The sequence below is a fragment of the Berghia stephanieae genome, chromosome 2 (genome assembly GCF_034508935.2).
Source record: "Berghia stephanieae isolate SIO BIC M18660-M18661 chromosome 2, UCSD_Bste_1.3, whole genome shotgun sequence".
Taxonomy (NCBI): Eukaryota; Metazoa; Mollusca; class Gastropoda; order Nudibranchia; family Aeolidiidae; genus Berghia; species Berghia stephanieae.
This window is the reverse complement of record NC_088361.1, coordinates 96785954-96809276: the sequence shown is the minus strand read 5'-3', so window position 1 is coordinate 96809276 and position 23323 is coordinate 96785954. Positions and strand designations below refer to the sequence as shown.

At 34.9% G+C, this 23323-nt stretch overlaps 1 protein-coding gene across 10 annotated transcripts in view; it reads left to right on the top strand.

The window, feature by feature from the left end:
* The window catches only part of LOC144965957 (glycoprotein-N-acetylgalactosamine 3-beta-galactosyltransferase 1-like), a 63800-nt gene extending 40602 nt beyond the window's left edge, over positions 1-23198 (top strand). For all 10 annotated transcript variants that reach the window (XM_078901859.1, XM_078901854.1, XM_078901853.1 and 7 more), the window contains 6 exons: positions 7829-8047; positions 12193-12334; positions 15124-15259; positions 18730-18851; positions 19163-19421; positions 21081-23198. In XM_078901859.1, coding sequence (XP_078757985.1) covers positions 7840-8047; positions 12193-12334; positions 15124-15259; positions 18730-18851; positions 19163-19421; positions 21081-21239 — 1026 coding nt within the window. In that variant the 5' untranslated portion in view covers positions 7829-7839 and the 3' untranslated portion in view covers positions 21240-23198. The remainder of the gene's footprint in view (positions 1-7828; positions 8048-12192; positions 12335-15123; positions 15260-18729; positions 18852-19162; positions 19422-21080) is intronic.
* The last annotated feature ends 125 nt before the right edge of the window (positions 23199-23323 follow it).

Below are 23323 nucleotides of genomic sequence, written 5' to 3'. Positions count from 1 at the left end.
CCAAAGGAAATGTTATTGCTATGCATAATACATCCCTTAATACCTTCTGTTACAAAACTATAATAATGAGATTTCATCATAATTACAAATACAATAGTATTACCCAGTGTGACAGGGTAACATTAACAAGTTAACGGTTACGTTCCCTGAACCCAAACGATCGACCAACGACGAGGAAGAAAACCAGGATCTGTCCTCAGGCGTCGCAACACGCCCGAACATAATCGTTAACTTGCTCTTATAGATAGAATGAAGTTGACGTCACTCTGATCTTTCTCATTGTTTTTTGTCATCCGCGTTTCTGAGTAATTCTCACTAAACTGTATTAACCAGACTATAATAGTTCATGGTTACACATAGTTTTGTGTGGTGGTCCGTTATACTTCCGGGTGGCAATGTTGTGAGCTTCTTAGCCAGTGTGTAGATAGTTCGAAGATGACGTCACTCAGGTCGTTGTTATTGTTTTTTGCCATCCGCGTTTATGAGTAATGCTCACTGAACTGTATTAACCTGACTATAAACGTTCATGGATACACACAGTTTTGTGTGTTGGTCCGTTATACTTCCGGATGGCAATGTTATGAGCTTTTTAGCCAAGCGTATACTATCGATAGAGACATGAAACTTGGGGGCTCCTTCTGTATGTGGGTGTTCAATGTCAAGTCGGTAAACATGGAATTTGTCTATTGATGGTATGTGTTTAAATAAAATACACACATTTTCCCGCTATATTTATCGTATAAAAACACTAAAAGTTTATAGTCTGAGAGAAGTTGTGAGAAGAAATCACATCTGAATATAGAAAGCTGCGAAAACTCGTGACAAATATTACAAAATATAAACGTTATGAGCGAGAGGATGTTTACCGACTTGACACGGCCTGACATAGATACGCATCGTTTACTATTAAAACCCTATTGCCACTTCAGAAGTTTCGCGTCTCAACAAATCGCTGTCTCCGCTCAGAGGCAGTGACCGCAGTTATGTTTTCATATAATATTTTCTCTTCCTCATTGGAGTTCAGAGGAATTTGATCACAGCATATTTTCTGTGTATTAGATCCTGTTCGCGACCCGTTTTTGTTAACTGCATTGCCATTGACGTAAGGATAAGAAGATAGATAAAGCTTTTGGGAAAAGATTCGTTTGGTCTCTCTCTCTCTCTCTCTCTCTCTCTCTCTCTCTCTCTCTCTCTCTCTCTCTCTCTCTCTCTCTCTTTCTTTCTTTCTTTCTCTCTTTCTCTCTCTCCCTTTCTTTCTCTCCCTAACTCTCTCTTTCTCTCTCACTCTATCTATATATCTATCTATATATCTATCTATCTATATATCTATATATGTATCTATCTATCTATCTATTGATTGAGTTTCTCCCCCCCCCCCTCTCTCTCTCTCTCTCTCTCTCTCCGCGGGCGCGCGCGCGCGCGTGTGTGTGTGTATGTATGTATGTGTGCGTGTGCTTACCGGGTTTTTTCTTTCTCGTTTACTTTTTTTCAAAAAATGGTTACAGGAACGCCTCGTATTTGCTTTGTTGTATTTCATTATTATTATTATTATTATTATTATTATTATTATTATTATTATTATTATTATTATTATTAGTAGTAGTAGTAGTAGTAGTAGTAGTAGTAGTAGTAGTAGTAGTAGTAGTAGTAGTAGTAGTAGTAGTAGTAGCAGCAGCAGTAGTAGTAGTAGTAGTAGTAGTAGTAGTAGTAGTAGTAGTAGTAGTAGTAGTAGTAGTAGAAGTTTTAGGAGAAGTCGTAGTAGAAATAGTAGTAGTAGTAGTAGTAGTAGTAGTAGTAGTAGTAGTAGTAGTAGTAGTAGTGATATTAGTAGTAGTAGTAGTAGTAGTAGTTGTTGTTGTTGTTGTTGTTGTTGTTGTATTAGTATTAGTAGTATTATTATTATAACATAACATATAGGGCAATATAAGATAAAATCCATTGACTGCCCTTAATAATAGTAATGTTAAAAATATCTTGATTAAAAGATTACAATAATGATAAACATGGTAAAGATAATTAATCAACTTACACGTACCCATGGATGAGTGATGTTCAAACATATATCTTTAACCGTGACATGCAAAACACACACCACCCACACACACGTGCATCCATATAATACAGTGTGTCCACAAAGTCTGGGTAATGTCGTACTTCCCCATCTATTTATATTTATTCATTTATGCTATAGATTGTGGAGATTTGGCTGAATGGCTGAATGATACTTTTCTTCAATGGAGAAGAGGTCATGTGTAGTTTAAATACAATCCATTTACATGCCAATCGAATAAGAGGGTTTTTAAAGAGGAATTCGTACTATTACCATGTACCCAGACTTAGTGGACACCATGTAAGGAAGATAACCATAAATAGATAACAATCATAGCCCTACTATAATAGACTCTTTTAGTACGCCATGATAACAATGCATTCTATTTACATACACAATTGAAAGCCTTGTCAACAGCAGTACAAACAAGTATTATCGGTCATATTATATCTAAATATCCCTTCATATAATAGGATTCACTAGTCTAATGTCACGTTCGCCCAGCAACGAAGCAGCTTGGTTCTCAACAAAGAAAATGGGTACTTTTTATTCTTCATGCTGGCTAGAACTTTTCATATGTCTTGTGATCACGATGTGTAAAATGAGTACCTGGCCGTTACCAGCGTTGTCTCTGTCGGAAACAATTATAATGTCGCTTAACATGCGCCATGTCTCGTTCTGCATGTAACGTGTTGGTCCGGGACTCCTTGTAAAGCGCTTTGGGCATATTAAGTGGATATCGCGCTATATAAAAAAGCTCAAGTTTTTTTGTGCTTTTTATTTCTTGCATGTCTGATAACCTAAATGGTTATGATTTTATTATTTTACTGGCAGAACACTCAAACCATGGGAAAATACTGTTGCCCATTACAACAATGTTAAAACAAGCCCAAAATTGCCTTCTGTTATCAGACTCGTAAATAGGTGCACATAGAAGGTATGGTGTTTCGCCGACGTGCACTTATTTGCAGGTCTGATTACCCAATTTATTATGGGCTCATTGTTCTCATGGAAATATTTAAAAAATGACGCAAAATATTGTCCAATACAACAATGTTAAACTAGACCTATAGTTGCGTTCGAATGTCAGACCTGCATATAGGTACACGCCGTGTTACGTCAAGCAAGTTACACACATGATGCCGCGAACTTAAAATAAATCCGCACTTTTGTGAAGATAATCTGAACACACGAAGATAAAGACAAGATATTATAGTTTTAAACCAATGATGATTTGCATACCTTTTTAAAAAGATAAGATAAAGATGAAAAACTAATGAGTAGGTATGAATGCAATATCTTTTAGAATCAAAATTAGACGTATGTTAGCCTGTATTTGCCTTGGAATTCTTTGTCAGGTCATAATTTTTGGGCTGCGTCTATTCAGAGGGTCTGAGGTTCGATCCCCAGTCGAGGTAGACTGATTTTTTGTGATGTTTTTTTTCTTGTATATTTCTTTCTTGCTTTGTCTGGCACCTTGCATACACATTTGTTCAGATCTTTATTTTATTCGGCAGACCTTCCGAAAGCTCCTAGAGCTAGCTTTTCTTTCAATTTGTATTTTCAGCGTGGATTTTAGTTATTCAATTTGTCATCATATACAAGCATTTTAAAAACTCTAGAACAAACCTTGATAGATTTTTGAAAGTTTAAAATTTCCTATTTTGACAATTGTTTTGATTCTCGGCCGCCATTTTGATTTGTGAAGTTTTGAAAGGTAGTGAAAAGCAGTCCTAAGGTTTTGTTTTTTCCTCCTACGGTTAGCTCGAGATCGGAGGATTTTTTTTCTATTAGGGATAGTCATAAGTCTTAGCAAAGGTGCTAGGGTGTTTGTTTTACTATTAGGGTTAGTTAAAGGTACTAGGTTTTATTTTTTCTTGGGGTTAGTTCAGGGAATATTATTTGAGTTGTTTCCCTTTGTAGGAGCTTTCGGAAGGCCTCCCTTTTATACCCTTATGCCGATGTGCACTTTTTTTTTCAGGTCTTTTAATCCAATTTGTTATGGGCTCATCGTTGTCTTGGAATCTCAAAAAATGACGCAAAACAGTGTTGATTATGACAATGTGAAATTTGACTTGACTTAAGCCCTTAACCAAAGTCGGATTATAGGCCATCAATGAAGCCTCGCTATTTGACTTCCTTGGGCTGTCTTCCCCACCTGTTTCCATGTGTAACCGCCCCTCCTTGCTTCCTCCACCGTGCTTCTTCGCCAACTATTTCTTGGCCTCCCTGGTCTTCTTCCTCCTTGTGGATTCCATATCAGAGCCTGTCTTGTGATGTTGCAGGCAGGTTTTCTAAGTGTATGGCCTATCCATTCCCACGTCCTCTTTCTGACTTGTATATAGGTTGTTGATTGGCAGCTTCTTCCCGAAGATCTTAATTTCTGACTTTATCCGTCCACCTGATGTCCAAAATCATCCTTAGTAGACAGTCTGAGGTAGACTGATTTTTTGAGATGTTTTTTTTTCTTGTATTTTTCTCTCATGTGTTTGTAAACGTCTGTAATTTGTTGGCCATGCCTTTGGTTATCCTCCATCTTTCTGATCCATACAGGAGTACAGACTTTATATTAATATTAAGAATTCTTAGTTTTGTTGAGACCCCAATGTCTTTTGATTTTCAAATTTTCTTCAGGACTCAAAAGGCTGTCCGGGCAACAGTGTTGAACCAGCCCCAAAATTGCGTTCGGATGTCAGACCTGCATATATGTACAGGTTGCCCTGTGCGTTTGTCGTTCTTGCTAAATAGTAAATGAGATAGGTAGACAGACAGACAGACAGACAGACAGATATATAGATAAATAGATAGATAGATAGATAGATAGATAGATAGATAGATAGATAGATAGATATAGAATAGATAGATAGATAGATAGATGGACAGATAGGTAGACAGATAGATTAATAGATAGATATAGATAGATAGATAAACCGATAGATGTATAGATAACTAGATGGATAGATAAATATAGATATAGATAACTATGATGATAGATAGTAGATAGATAGATAATATAGACTATAGATTGATATAGATGATAGATAGGTAGATAGATAGATAATAGATAAATATAGATGTAAGATAGATAGATAGATGATAGATAGATAGATGATAGATAGATAGATAATAGATAGATAGTAGATAGATAGATAGATAGATAGATAGATAGATAGATAGATAGATAGATAGATAGATAGATAGATAGATAGATAGATAGATAGATAGATAGATAGATAGATAGATAGATAGATAGATAGATAGATAGATAGATAGATAGATAGATAGATAGATAGATAGATAGATAGATAGATAGATAGATAGATAGATAGATAGATAGATAGATAGATAGATAGATAGATAGATAGATAGATAGATAGATAGATAGATAGATAGATAGATAGATAGATAGATAGATAGATAGATAGATAGATAGATAGATAAGATAGATAGATAGATAGATAGATAGATAGATAGATAGATAGATAGATAGATAGATAGATAGATAGATATGATAGATAGATAGATAGATAGATAGATAGATAGATAGATAGATAGATAGATAGATAGATAGATAGATAGATAGATAGATAGATAGATAGATAGATAGATAGATAGATATAGATAGATAGATAGATAGATAGATAGATAGATAGATAGATAGATAGATAGATAGAGATAGATAGATAGATAGATAGATAGATAGATAGATAGATAGATAGATAGATAGATAGATAGATAGATAGATAGATAGATAGATAGATAGATAGATAGATAGATAGATAGATAGGATAGATAGATAGATAGATAGATAGATAGATAGATAGATAGATAGATAGATAGATAGATAGATAGATAGATAGATAGATAGATAGATAGATAGATAGATAGATAGATAGATAGGTAGATAGATAGATAGAATAAAAGAGGGAGAGAGAGAAAGAAAGTAAGAGAGAGAGAGAGAGAGAGAGAGAGAGAGAGAGAGAGAGAGAGAGAGAGAGGAGAAATACATTTTGTTTGAAGTCATCTTTAAATTGTGTCTGTCATAAAGGAAAAATCAATTGTCTTTTTACAATTGTATTGATTGTTCTATATTTATATTATATTCGTCACAATTTTTCTCCATATTGCAAATGGTATTTATTCACGTTGGTGAGTGCCCATTATAAAATCAACATGGACCTTGCAGACCTGAAAGATATGTCCGTAGTTCCTCGATGTTATTTTCCATCCATCCATCTCGTAATTTCCTTACAGTGCGGATTGAAATAAAACCTATAAATTATGTGAATGATAAATAAATGCTATCTGTGTATATAATGGGCTCTTTGAATTAAATAGAATATTAAGAGGCAATTGCCGTAAATGCAAAAGTTATACTAGATACGAATATTAACTATGACACTTATTTCTGTATTAGAAATTTAATAATATTTTTATAGTGATTATATACTCAAAATAGTCAAATTTGACAATGATCGTTGTTTATACAACTTTTAAAAATTGTATCTATGCAAGAAAGTTTCACAAAGCATGTAAAGTTTTTTAAAACCTATTAGCTTTTAAACGATACGATACCATTAGATTCCAATCCTCAATGTATTCCTTTGTCCTGGTGTTTTATGTAGGTACACCAAAAGCGCGATTGGAAAATTTAGGTTTTCAGTATTCTTCGATGTAGTAGTCTTTTCCGGAGTACTCTTATTGTTAGCTCCGCGGGGAGGGGAGGGGGGGGGGGGGGGACTATTCTTAGCAATCTTAGCAAGTTACAGTGAATGACATAATCAGTCGGATTGTGAAAAAGTTTGAACTGAAGTTTGGTTAAATGTCAATTTTTATCAAAGATGTGTTCTTGTCATAAATGGTTAAATCAATCCTTTTTGTACATCTCTGGGAAATATCAAAGCTTAATTTCACTTCTAAATATTTTTTACAGCTCGTCAAGTTGAAAAAGTATGAAATTTGAGAAAAGTTGCTGGATACCTTTCCCATACATCTGACCATAACTTTATGAAAAATCACCCGATTTACTTCAAATAAAGATTAAAATGTTCTGGAGAGCATATTCTTTCAGATAATGCAAAAAAATGCAATCCAAAATTTTCACCTTCCGACTGATTATGTCATGCACTGACAAATTAGCCTGATTGAATTTGTAGTTGTGTCAAAATCGTGTCTCGTTCTACATAAGTGAAATTGTTGCTGTTGGCTAGGGACCCCTTGGATGGGACTGGATTTTAAAAGCACCTTGAGCGTATTTAAGTGGGTATTGCACTCTATAAACGCTCAAGTTAGGGTCTGTTTGAGCGTCGATTATTTGAATTATTGATATGATCAGAAATGTTTATGGATGGATTTTTATTTTTGATTATTTTATGGAACAAATGTGTTCAATTGTTACTTGAGTCTGAATTCATATTTTAAATTATACAGAAATAACCATCCTAACCTTTTTTTTTTTTAAATGTAAACATTTAGCACTAAGGTTTTTTTTCCCCTTCTTTTTTTTTCTTTTTCTTTTTTTTTAACCTGTAGGCAAGAGAAACATCCAAAATTTGCCTTCATTATGTTTATTTACTTTTATTTCGTCTGTAATAATATATTAATCTCTATTTATTTATTTAGTTGTCTATTTGTGTGTGTGTGTGTGTGTGTGTGTGTGTGTGTTCATATTTTTAAAAAAAATCTATTTAGACGCCTAAATAGATACATTTTGCGCGTATTTCTGTCGATTTCCAATCGTTAAGTTTTTAATTTAAAAAAAAAAAAATCTATTTTCAGATTAAGTTGAAATGATCAACATGAACATCAACAGGAACTTGTTTTTGGGAGTAGCCATTGGGCTAACGGTTGCTTTCCTGGTCTCCAGTTTAAACATGATCCATTTCAGCTCAGTAAAGAACGTTTTTCAAACAGGCATGACCGGTACACACACAATCCGGAATCAAAAGGATATGAGGACTGCCATGTCCTCGGGAGATGACAAACATTTTCATACAGGTAAGATTTTTTTTTAATGAGCTTGTTCTTTTAATTATAACGCAATATCCACTAACGTGCTCAAAGCGCTTTACAGGATGTCCCTAGCCAACAGCAGCACTTCACTTAACATGTAAGACGAGACATGACGCCTGTTAGGCGATATTACATTTTATTTCCGACAGAGAAAACGCTGTTAAAGTTCAGGTACTCCTTTTACACCTCTTGAGTACGGTGAGAGAATGAGAGTAAAGAGCCTTTCCCAATGACTCAACTATGCGCCGAGCGAGGCTCGAACTCAGGACCTTCCGATCCGAAAGCGAGTGTCATACCACTCCTTTGGAGTACAAATAATGAATAGGTTACATAAAGTGGCATAACTACATAATATCTCAGTAGCAGGATGTAAAGTCAGATTCTTAGGATTGCAGGACGTAAACGAGCGAAGATAGGTGATCTTTATAGATAGTATGCGCTTGGCTAAGAAGCGCACAACATTGCCATCCGGAAGTATAACGGACCAACACAAAAGACTCCTTGTAACCATGAACTTTTATAGTCTGGATAATACAGTTACGTGAGTATTACTCACAAACGTGGGTGGCAAAAAAAAAACCAAAAAAACAAACAAACAAACAAAAAAAAAAACAATAACAAGGACCCGAGTGACGTCAACTTCATTCTATCTATTGATGACCAACATTTATTTAGACTAGAAAATAGGCTATATACCGTCACTCTGAAACCAGAAAATCAATTACACAAGGTATATATATCCAGTCCTCCGGAAGAGTGATTTTACACTTCCAATGAAGTAGGAACCAGTCTTTTTCTTCCCAATTGTTGCGACAGAGACAATGTTGCTAATGGCCAGGTACTCATTTTACACCAAAGTACGATTACAGAATGTGAATAAAGAGCCTTTTCCAAGGACTCACTATACGCCGCTCAGAGCGGGACTCGAACCAAGGACCTTCCTATCCGAAGGCGAGTGTCATACCAAAAGACCACATGTGGCATAAGACGATAAAAAATGAAAATGTGACCCATGATCTGAAATTGTAATTATGTCGGGAAGAATTCGATACTGAAAATTGAATCTGTTGTCAAACATGGGTTGATTTTCTATAGTTTGTCGTAGAGAGATCGGCCCGGGGTGAAGTCGAGATTAATATTTTCTGACCACCCCCCACCCCCCCGCCCCCGCCCACCCAGCAGAGATTGGGTAGATGGGTCTGTTATATCTGGCGGAAAGCACTTTACGCACGATAGACTAGCGTCTTATCCAAAGGGTAGTAAGAAATTCACAATAATATTGTCTGTTTCACGCTATAGAAATAGGGATAAACTCTGGCTCCGTGGACCAAATGGCTCTGAAGGACTTTTACGTGGAGTCCTATGAACATGTGGCTATGTGGTCTTGTGGTATGACACTCGCTATCGGATCGGAAGGTCCTGGGTTCGAGCCTCACTCGGCGCATGGTTGTGTCCTTGGAAAAGACTCTTTACTCACATTCTCTCACCGTACTCAGGTGTAAAATGAGTGCCTGGTGGTTAACAGCGTTGTCTTTGTCCGAAAAAATGTAATGTCGCTTAACAGGCGTCATGTCCGGTCCTAAATGTTAAATGTTGCTGTTGACCAGGGACCCCTTGTACAGCGCTTTGAGCACATTTAGTGGATATTGCGCTATATAAAAGCTCAATTATTTTTTATTATTATTATAACATTGTTTCTTCATTTCCAAGACTAAAATTTCATAAATCAGAAACTTTTAAACGTAAGATTCACTTTTTCACATTTACAAAAATAGTTGTTTGCTGCCCTTGGAACAGAACACTACTAATCCATACAAAAATAGTTTTTTGCTGCCCTTGGAACAGAACACTACTAATCCATACAAAAATAGTTTTTTGCTGCCCTTGGAACAGAACACTACTAATCTATACAAAAATAGTTGTTTGCTGCCCTTGGAACAGAACACTACTAATCTATACAAAAATAGTTGTTTGCTGCCCTTGGAACAGGACACTACTAATCAATACAAAAATTGTTGTTTGCTGCCCTTGGAACAGAACACTACTAATCCATACAAAAATTGTTGTTTGCTGCCCTTGGAACAGAACACTACTAATCCATACAAAAATTGTTGTTTGCTGCCCTTGGAACAGAACACTACTAATCCAAACAAAAATAGTTGTTTGCTGCCCTTGGAACAGAACACTACTAATCTATACAAAAATAGTTGTTTGCTGCCCTTGGAACAGAACACTACTAATCCATACAAAAATTGTTGTTTGCTGCCCTTGGAACAGAACACTACTAATCCAAACAAAAATAGTTGTTTGCTGCCCTTGGAACAGAACACTACTAATCCAAACAAAAATAGTTGTTTGCTGCCCTTGGAACAGAACACTACTAATCCATCCTTAAGTATGTCTCCCTAATTCTAACAGATCCAGATACCCAATGATTGCGGCTATGTCGACGTCTAGTGGTATGACACCACGGAAGGCCTGGGTTAGAGCCTCCGCGCTCGGCGCGTAGTTGAGTCCGTTCAAAAGGCTCTTTACTCACATTCTCTCACCGTACTCAGGAGTAAAATGAGTACTTGGCCGTTAACAGCGTTGTCTCTGTCCGAAAAATTTGTATTATCGCTTAACAGGCGTCATGTCTCGTCCTAAGTGGCAATTAAATGTTGCTGTTGGCCAGGGACCCCTTGTAAAGCACGTTGATATGGCGCTTTATAAAAGCTCAATTAATGATTATCGGTTGGTAAGATTTTATAGAATATTGGCCAATGGACGCACATCTAAAGAATAGTTTGGCTCCTCAGGCTTACGAAATATGGGATCTTTATGTTTTATGTTTTTAAGAGTTTTACGGCACATATTATCAACGCCATTAAAAAGGAAGATAATGGGATAGACAAAATTTCTATAATTACAATTAAACTACCCACCAAAAAAAGAGTAAGACAAAGAGGAATATGTTCAAATAGGTAACAGATATTATACCATCAATGTCAATAGTTTGAGATCATCTAAAAGTTTCATCCAGACACCAGCAAAGGACCCCCCCCCCCCCCTCCCCCCAATAGGAATGCACTTAAATATTTACAAGACAAGATCACTAAATATAAATCAACACATAACGGAGAGATTATTTATTTACAAGGAAAAAAATATTACCTCCCAAAACTAACACAATACATTTGACTGTCGACCCCGTCAGCCAAGGGCTTCTGCAAGGGCCAGGACAAAACCAAGTAATCCAATTCCAAGAAAAAGACAGAAAGCAACTCGGAAAACAGAAATAAAGGGATAAGAGAACACAACAAGTGACCTGGAGAGAATGATAAAGTAAGTAAATGTGATTCATATATAAGGGAACAACACAAAATAAACAACGTTTCGGCACTTGGCCTTCGTCAGGAGATAACAACCAAAACACAAATATGAAAGGTTACAAAATATCACATTTTGTCAAATGTGGAAACAATGTAAATATATGGAGAGGGTGTTGGATGTGGATGCAAGAAGAGACGCAAGAGAAGGAAGTGACCTCCTGCCCACCATTGGCGGTAAAAAAAAAACCCACCTGTGTGGACTGCGTTGATACATGACAGTGTCTACACTTTACCAACACATTGAGATGCTATTCCAACCATTCATTTGGCGCCACAATCCGTGGCCTTCGTAGAGTTATGGCCTGATACTGACCAAAAAATGCCAGTCTTTTGCCGCAAAAGAAAACAAATCGTGAGTTTTATTCAATAGTTCAACCAATGAAATAACTTGTTTCCATGAGCTCTACTTACGACAACTGACCAAGCGGTGGAAAAACCAAATAATGACGTCAAACTACCAGTCCTTTTGGATTTCAGTATCAGGCTATGACATAACGATGGCTACGCACAGTCCCAGTTTGTTTCCTATAGATAGCATGCGCTTGGCTAAAAAGTTCACAACTTTGCCACCCGGAAGTATAACGGACCAACACACAAAACCATGTGTAACCATGAACTATTATAGTCTGGTTCATACAGTTTAGTGAGAATTACTCATTCATAAAGGTAACATGTGGTTTTCTTTTAATGACGTATCCTACATAAACATTAACTATATATTTTCCTTTTCTTTTTTTTTTTTTCTCACCATGGTGATAGATGATGATAAGGTGGCGCAGGCACTGGCCAAACAGGTCCGTGTGTTAATCTGGGTCATGACTGCCCCAGTCAACCTCAAGGAAAAGGCCAGTACTGTCAGAGATACGTGGGGAAAAAGGGTGGACAAACTCATCTTTTTCAGGTTTGCTGTATTTTGATGATGATAATAATAATAATAATAATAATAATAATAATAATAATAATGATAATAATAATAATAATAATAATAATAATAATAATAATAATAATAATAATAATAATAATAATAATAATAATGATAATAATAATAATAATAATAATAATAATGATGATGATGATGATGATGACGACGACGACGATGATGATAATGATGATGATGATGATGGCGATGATGATGATGATGATGATGATGATGATGATAATATTAATATTAATAATAATAATAATAATGATAATAATAATAATAATAATAATAATAATAATAATAATAATTATTATTATTATTATTATTATTATTATTATTATTATTATTATTATTATTATTATATTATTATTATTATTATTATTATTATTATTATTATTATTGTTGTTGTTGTTGTTGTTGCTGTTATTATTATTATGATTATTATTATTATTATGATTATTATTATTATTATTATTATTATTATTATTATTATTATTATTATTATTATTATTATTATTATTATTATTGTTGTTGTTGCTGATGATGATGATGGCGATGATGATGATGATGATAATATTAATATTATTAATAATAATAATAATAATGATAATAATAATAATAATAATAATAATAATAATTATTATTATTATTATTATTATTATTATTATTATTATTATTATTATTATTATTGTTGTTGTTGTTGTTGTTGCTGTTATTATTATTATGCTTATTATTATTGTTATTATTATTATTATTATTATTATTATTATTATTATTATTATTATTATTATTATTATTATTATTATTATTATCATTATTATTGTCGATATCACCATCATCATCATCATCATCACCATCATCATCATCACCATTACAAACATAAGGCATACAAAATGACCAACTAACACAAGGTAGTATTTTAAAAGTATAATATAATCCATGGAAAAATTAGCGAACGCGATGGTCTTGGAGACTGGTGTACTGTGTATTCTATGTTTACTGCCCTCGCCCAAAATATGTATCATGTATGTCATGTACAAACATTTTATATTTACATTCTCAAAGCTTCTCATATTATTGTTGTCATTCATTTCGTTTACGTGCTCTGGCCCCGTTTTAATCAGTTAAATGACGTGCTCTGGAAAAAATGGTATTTATAAACTTGGTCAGAAAACGTATCCTTCAAAGATCGATCGATTTAAATGACCGTCATCTTAGTAAAAACAATCTGAAACCTGGGACCCCCCCCCCCCCCCCACCCCCACCCCCTTTTTAAAAAAATCTACCGTACATTTACAAAACGCCATTTTAAATTTTGGCGAGAAAACTTTTACTTCACCGATTTAAATGACTCCTATCCTGTCCAAAGTTAGACACCTAGATAACCACGTCTAGGTAAAATGCCCACTGTTCTACCGCATGATCAATAAAACCAGAACACACACAATAAAACTATGTGAATAAGTAAGCGTGTATAATATGATTGAGATAATCGTGTGATAACTAATCACCTATCTGGCGGTATAAAAACAATAACAATGATTAGAGAGAGGTCGATTTCATTCACATTCACATTATTGTTTATAAATAACCAACCATACTTGTCCGAGCACGTGTGAAAGTGTGTCACAAATTCCATGTTTTGATTGGTCAAAAATCTACTGGTTAATTCTCAACTCAAGACCGATATATTAAATCAGAAGGTTCCTTACCAAAATATTATAACAAACGTTTTCTCAGTGTACGACAGAAATAACAGTGTAAATGTTGCTGCTCGAAGCTCGAAGAAATAAATAATAAAGTGAAGTTGAATGTAAGCTTCAATTTAATTACAAAAACAGATCAAATGAACGTTTCGGGTTTCCCCTTTATCAACAAAACAGGATGATCTGTGGTGTTTCAATCATCCTGTTTTGTTGATAAAGGGGAAACCCGAAACGTTCATTTGATCTGTTTTTTTGTAATTAAATTGAAGCTTACATTCAACTTCACGTTATTATTTATGACAGAAATAACATGAACACGCTAAGGCAATGGGAGCGATCTATATATTCATGTTTCCGTCCATTCGAGTCATCAATCACGTGATTATTGCTGTGAAAAGTTTGGATATTTCTTTACAAATGTAAACACACTGCTTTGTTTTTTTAAGTTTTTAACATGCCCATGAGTCAAGTGGAACAAAATGACCGATCGTGATGTTAGATATTTCAAAAGCTGTGAACACTTTTCACTATGGAGCACACTTTGCCATGTGACCAATGACCTCGAGCACATGGAAAGGATATAGATCATCCTCATTGCGGCCATGTGGTCTTGTGGTATGACACTTGCCTTCTGGGTTCGAGTTCCGATCTGAGCAGTGCATAGTTGAGTCATTGGAAAAGGCTCTTTACATATTTTCTCTCACCGTATTCAGGTGTAAAACGAGTACCTGGTCGTTAACAGTGTTGTTTCTGTCGGGAGCGTCATGACTCGTTTTAAATCTTAAGTGTTGTTGTTGGCTAAGGACCCCTTGTAAAGCGCTTTGAGCACGTTTAGTGGATATTGCACTATATAAAAGCTCAAGTGTTGCTTTTTAAAAAAAATTATTTATTTATTTTATTTTTTTAATTTTGTTTTGTGTTGCTTTTTGGAGAACATCATCATCATTACGTTGGTTATAAGTCACAAAAGAAATTACATCTGTTTTGTTGATCGTTAAACCTTGTCGATATAATATATCTGGTCAATTTCATTTCTTTTACTTTCTTTTCTTTTCAATGTAGCTCTGAGACGGACAAGAATTTCCCGACCATAGGTTTGAATATTTCAGAGGGCCGAGAGCATCTTACAGCGAAAACTATGAGAGGATTTAAATATATTTATGATCACCATTTCAACGACGCGGACTGGTTCATGAAAGTAAGTCTATTTTTTTTTAAAAGGTCAATATCCCTATCCCTGTTTATTGTCGCATTTAAAAGATGGAGATAAATCTAAACTGGCAAAGTGTCGGCAAACATTGGGTGTCTCTCATTCCTGAGGTTAAAAAAAAGTCTATTTTGAAGTTAGCAATATGATTATGTGGGGTGAGAGAACAACATTCGATCTTTTATGTTTGTTTGATTTCATTATGTTAAGTCAAACAGTTACAAATATTTGAGCTTTTATATAGCGCAATATCCACTTAATGTGCTCAAAGCGCTTGACAAGGGGTCCCTGATCAACAGCAACGTGTAACATGTAGAACGAGACATGACGCCTGTTAGGCGATATTACATTTTTTTCCGATAGAGACAACGCTGTTAATGGCCAGGTACTCATTTTACACCTGAGTAAAGTGAGAGAATGTGAGTAAAGAGCCTTATCCAAGGACTCAACTATGCGCCGAGCGAGGCTCGAACTCAGGACCTTCCGATCCGAAAGCGAGTGTCATACCACAAGACCACATAGATATTCATGTGAAATCACTCATTTACTTGATCAGTGTGTGATAATGTTGTTACAGGAATTTTAAGACAATCTCTTCCGCCTCGAAAATCTTTTTTTTCGGGGCACTTTCCCCGTGTCTCGAAGTTGTGATTTTCTTATTGGAGATATTGTCAATGGTTCCCTATCTTCTCCTTTTTCTGTTGCCGAATGTAATCTAAACTCTCATATGTTGTTGTTATTATTATTATTATTATTATTATTATTATTATTATTATTATTATTATTATTATTATTATTATTATTATTATTATTATTATTATTATTATTATTATTATGATTTTTATTATGATTATGATTATTATTACTATTATTATTATTATTATTATTTGTTCTCCCTCATATTGTTTTCATGTTTAAATGTCCAGTGGGTAAAGGAACGCCATTGCCTTCCTAAGCTCTGCCACGGGTCCATGCATCTTAGTCTGCAGAGGTGTGACACCAGGTCAAACGTCCTAACTTGCTGTTGCATACTTTGGGCAGGTTTGGAGCAGGCACGTGGGATGACCTTTTTCCCTGGACAAGCATATTTTGTTCTTCACATTCACATTATCAACAAAATAATAAAGTTGGGATTGTCCAACATTCATTATCCCCATGTGCCAGAATTAATAATAAAACAATTAGGCCTGTCAGTGCTAACGACGAGACGTCCACAATCGATCATTTACATTGAAATCCGACTTCATAAAACACTCAAACAAAAAAACAATACACACAACGCCCTCTCTCACACACATAAACATACATACATACATACATAGATACAATACATACATACATACATACAATACATACATACATACATACATACATACATACATACATACATACGCCCATCCATCCATCCATACATACATACATACATACATACATACATACATACATACATACATACATACATACATACATACATACAATACATACATACATACATACGCCCATCCATCCATCCATCCATCCATACATACATACATACATACATACATACATACATACATACATACATACATACATACATACATACATACATACATACATACATACATACATACATACATACATACATACATACATACATACATACATACATACATACATACATACATACATACATACATACATACATACGCCCATACATACATACATACATACATACATACATACATACATACATACATACATACATACATACATACATACATACATACATACATACATACATACATACATACATACATCCATCCATCCATACATCCACCCATCCATACATACATACATACATACATACATACATACGCCCATCCATCCATCCATACATACATACATACATACATACATACATACATACATACATACATACATACATACATACATACATACATACATACATACATACATACATACATACATACATACATCATACATCCATACATACATACATCATCATACATACATACATACATACATACATACATACATACATACATACATACATACATACATACATACATACATACATACATACATACATACATACATACATACATACATACATACATATACATACATACATACATACATACATACATACATACATACATACATACATACATACATACATACATACATACATACATACATACATACATACATCATCATACATACATACATACAATCCATCCATACATCACATCCATCCATACATACATACATACATACATACATACATACATACATACATACATACATACATACATACATACATACATACATATATACATACATACAATACACACACACATACACACACACATACACACACACACACACACACACACACACACACAAAACAAGGCCTTTTCACTTGTTTTGTTAATAATAAATTCTTGGAAAACTTGTTTCGGACATGGACACGGCGCCCTCACTGTCTTCAAAGGCATTCACATTTGATAGTGCTTACCGGGTCGTATAATATTTGCTACTAGCGAGTTGCCAGTTCTCGCCGTGGCTTTCTTTATATCTCATATAACGGCAAGGGAAAGCAGATTTATATCTGCTTGTCTCTATTATTAGCTTATTGGGTTGATAAGAGAAATGGTGGAAACGTGCTTTGCTCATCTCTCTCTTCTTCTCTTTCTTCATCTCGTCACACCAGACCGTTTGTCACGAAAGCAGCCATTAGATTCTTCCTTGGGTATTAGGCTACTTTTCCCAATTTTTCATTCAAATTCAAGACGAACGTCTACATAAATATTCATAAGTTTAATAACTTATGAATATTTATGTAGACGTTCGTCTTACTTTCCTCTGCACTGTTATAGAATGACGTTGACGGCACTCAGGTCTTTGTTATTGCTTTTTGCCATCTGCGTTTATGAGTAATTCTCACTAAAATGTATTAACCAGACTATAGAGGTTCAAGGTTACACATAGTTTTGTGTGCTGGACCGTTATACTTCCGGACGGCAATGTTGTGAGCTTCTTAGCCAAGCGCATACTATCGAGAGGCAATGAACTTGAAAAAGTCTTGGGTGAGCAGTTCTTATTGTCATTCAATGGACAGCACTTGCCTGGTCTTGGAGGACATGGTGGGCGTCTTCTTCTCCTTCACCGCAATATCACACAATATGCCTGTTTCTCCTATTTTGATAATCTTATGCATGTGGTGTTTCAGACGATTGTGTCCTGATCGCCGCCTAAAAGTGCCCTGGACTTTTCTATTTAAAAATTTGATTGGGTCATATTTTTTTTTTATATTGAAGTTGGTGCGTCTTATGTTACTCATTTTGTTACTCTTATTTTATACCATGCAAAATGACATTGGGTATAACTTGTCAACTGAAAACATCTCTAACTTTTATTTTCATTTTTTTCCCACCCGCCCGCCCCCCTCCCCACAGGCTGATGACGATACCTTTGTTATTATAGAAAACCTGCGATACTTTTTATCCAACGAAAATCACAATGAGCCGATATATTTTGGTCATCACTTCAAAACCATTGTAAAACAGGGATATTATAGGTAAATGTCCTTCGCCAAACTTATATTCTTGTGTTGTGTATTTAAATAAAGAATCTACATGCAAAAATTTACACGAGTGGTAAAGAACAATAGTCGATAAGCCTCTAACTCTAACTATTGATTTAGTTGGGTTTTTTAATGTTTCCATACCGATAGAAAAATCGTCTTTTAAAAACATTTTCGATGGATTTTTTTTCCATTTTGTTTGTTTCAGTTTGCTTTAATGCTTTATTTGATATTGAATCCAAGTTAAAATTGCCAAATCAAGAAAATGAATAATGTTTCAAATTTTATTGTCATACTCATACCAGTGGTGGAGGTGGTTATGTCCTAAGTAAAGAAGCCCTTCGACGACTTGCTACAATTGGAAAGGATGAAAAGATATGCCGGCAGGACGGCGGGGCGGAAGATGCCGAACTTGGATTGTGTATGGAACGAATGGGAGTGAAAACGGCCAACAGCACTGATGCCCTAGGACGAAGTCGATTTCACTGCTTTGATCCAGAGACACACATCTTTGGTGGTTATCCAGATTGGTACTATCAATATGATGCGAATGGAGCCAAAAAGGTAGGGATACACCCGACTTATAATTAATTACAGTTCTGATGACCCAAATTTTTACGATCTCATTATTGTAATGGAAATAAAATACTCTCAAACCTAATCATAATTTGGTCCATTACAACATTGTTAAATCAAATCCAGTATTGCGTTAGGTCATCAGGCCTGCTATTATTATGCACTTAAGAATAGGCTTCAACAGTTGTGACGCCACTTCCCTCGTATTGACACATAGTAACTTAGTAACTGGTTCTAAACTGTCGGAACAATGGCGGACGCGTTTATAAAATACTTCTCAGATGAGCATAGAAATGTGTATCCAGAGAAGAAAAAAAACATAAATCTGATCATGTTTTGACTTTTATACATTCTGCTCACATGACATGTGAAAAAGTTCTAGCCTGCATGAAGAATAAAAAGACGGATTTTCTTTGTTTAGAACCAAGCTGCTGGTTCCTGGGCGGACGTAACATCAGACTATTGAATCCTATTATGGGCTTAGTTTAACATTGCTGAAATGGACGATACAATTTATTTTGCGTCGGCTTGAGCATTACAACAATGGGCCCATAACAATCTGGGTTATCAGGCCTTCAAATAAGTACACACCGGACGCAGCCTATTTTTTCCCACAAATCTTTTGTTTTCTCTTTAATCTGATTTTAAACTTTTAAAAATATTATTTCAAGTGGGATGTCAGATTTGATGAAATATTTAAAAATCAAGTGCCAAACTGTTTGGAACAGAATACAATTAGAAGTATGTGATAATATATTCTTCTGTGAGATTTCCACCTATTCGTAATGCCAATATCGCTTTGTATTGAATTGCCATCCCGGTACTTGTTTTATCTATGAATTTCTATAAATTGCCGAGTGTTATGAAACAATTTTGTAAAGAATTTTCTACGTGTTAATCATTAGACGAAACACTTCGCTAAAGAATTGAACAAGTGTGTATGAAAGGTACCAGACAAAGCAAGAAAGAAAAAAATCATCCCAAAAAAACAGTCGACCTCGACTAGGGATCGAACCTCAGACCTACTGATTATACGTACTGCCATCACACCATAAAGGCCCCCGATAGTTGAGACAATTTTATTTAATTCCTATATTCTTCTCAGGAGCACGCGTTTTACCCTATGAACTCTCGCTTGCATCAAACAACACCTACATTGAACACGAGAGGACGAGGACGAAGACATCTGAGTTGTTCCATATTTTTTTTTTTTTTTTTGTTGCTGTTGAAAATATAAAATTAAGAAATTAAGGAGCAGGCACCGGTGTAAGATAAAGAACTGAATAAGAGTGTATGAAAGGCGCCAGACAAAACAACAACAAAAAAAAAAACATCCCAAAAATCACTTCGTGGCTTCCACTTGTAGAGAAATCTTTTCATTACTTACTATGGGTGACTATGACCGAAAAACGCTAGTCATGGCAGGCACCGTGTCTCAGGTAATGTATTGTAAGTAAGCACAGAGAGTACAAATCTGTGCTTCCAATCGATCTGCTGTGGGAATAAATGAAGCTTTATGAAGCACACCGAGCATTGTCCATGCATAGAAATGCTCCACATAAATATGTGTATTTATTTTTTGTCGTGCTATTTAATTCTTCTAATTTTTCAAATGTTTTTTATTCTTTCTGTATTTTTCCAATAAAGGGCGAGGAAAGTATAAGTGACTACGCCATCAGTTTCCACTATGTGCCACCTAAAATGATGAGGTCTTTAGAATTTTACATCTACCACTTACGGCCATACGGAATTCAGTCAGGAGATCAGAAATTGAATGTCAAACATATGAAAAGAACTGAAGTATAATTTGAAATGTATGTGGTGGCTTTATTTATTATATTATTCAGGAATTCAGAGCGTTATAACGTTTACATAAGCCGCTCTCTAACTCTAAGACAGTAGCCATACAAATTGTATTGACGCAAACCTGTCATTGTTTACATTATGATGTCTTTCCGAGATGCGAGGTTATGTTCCCTTCCGAGAGGTGTCTTATCAGAGGTCTCCAAACAGTAGAGTGGTCAACCATAATTTAAGTTCTTTCCTGAACCTGTTAGATATAGATAGAATGAAGATGACGTCACTCTGGTCTTTGTTATTGTTTTTTGCCATCCGCGTTTATGAGTAATACTCACTAAACTCCAGACTATAAACGTTCATGATTACACATAGTTTGTGTGTTGGTCCGTTATACTTCCTGATGGCAATGTTATGAACTTCTTGGCCAAGCGCATACTATCTATAGACAGTGTGCGTTTCGATAAGAAACTCACATTGCCGTCCGGAATTATAACGGACCAACACACAAAACTCTGTGTAACCATGAACTTTTATAATAGTCTGGATAATACAGTTTAGTGAGAATTACTCATAAACGCGGGTAGCAAAAAGCAATAACAAAGACCCGAGTGACGTCATCTTCATTCTATCTATAGCTACTGCTTTTGATTTTGATACAGTTGATCATGAAATTCTTTTTAAACGTTCAGAATTTCAGCTGGTATATCCGGCAAGACACGAAATTAAAATTGCTTTAAACTGGATTCTTATCGCAGAAACAAATATTGTAAATGGAAATCATTAATAAAAGCAGTAATATTTTAAATCTCGGATACCTCAATGATCTGGTCTTGGTCAAGGAGTTTTTGAAAATGTAGTTCTATGTATCGGTACTCTTTAAATGTGTTCTTCTTTTTGTCATCGATATGCTGGGGATAGCTTTTTTTTTTTAATCTTGGACCAACTGCCCGAGATGTGACACACAATCAATGGCTTTAGGAAGTGGAATAATAGCAACTTAGGACCTTTTTTTTTTTCGTTTCTCGTTTTAATTTGTTTGTTTTGCTCGCTCCACATGGACACGTACTTATTTACATTTCTGAAACTATAATGGGAGCGATCTATAGATAGTATGCGCTTGGCGAAGAAGCTCATAACATTGCCATCCGGAAGTATAACGGACCAACACACAAAACTGTGTGTATCCATGAACGTTGATAGTCAGGTTAAGACAGTTCAGTGAGCATTACTCATAAACGCGGATGGCAAAAACAATAACAAAGACCTGAGTGACGTCATCTTCGAACTATCTATATTCATGTTTTCGTCCAACCCAGTCATCGATCACATGATTTGTTGCTGTACAACGGTTGGACATTTCTCAATGTATCTAAACACGCTGCTTTGTTTATGAAAATGAAAGTTGTCAACATACCCATGACTCATGCTGAGCAAAATGACCAATTGTAACGCTGGATATTTCTCAAACTGTGAACACTTTTCACTATACAAGTAATTTTAAGAAAACTTTGCAATGTGACCAATAACCTCGAGCACATGGAAATGTAATATTGATCATGCCCAATGTTATGGGCTTGTTGATATTGTTGTAATGGAAATACACTCAAAAAGTAGTCCATCAGAGCCAATGTCTATGGAGCCAGATTTTATCACGGTTTTCTATAGTGTGAAACAGTCAATAACAATTACTTGCTATCCTTTGGATAGGATCCTTGTCTACCGCAAGGTACTTTCCACCAGACATAACAGACATGACACAGCTAACCAATCACTGCTGGGCAGACAATCCTGACTTCACCCAGGATCGATCATTGCCCATTACAACCATGTTAAATCAAGCCCGTAGTTTGAAGTTTAGCTTCCAGAACTGGAAATATGGGCACATTATAATTTTTATTTTATTGATGATGCATCTTCAGCTTTTTTAAATTAGTGTACGGTGTAAACGTTTGTAAAATTGTAAGTTTCCATATATATATATATATATATATATATATATATATATATATATATATATATATATATATATATATATATATATATATATATATATATATAAATATAAATATATATATATATATATATATATA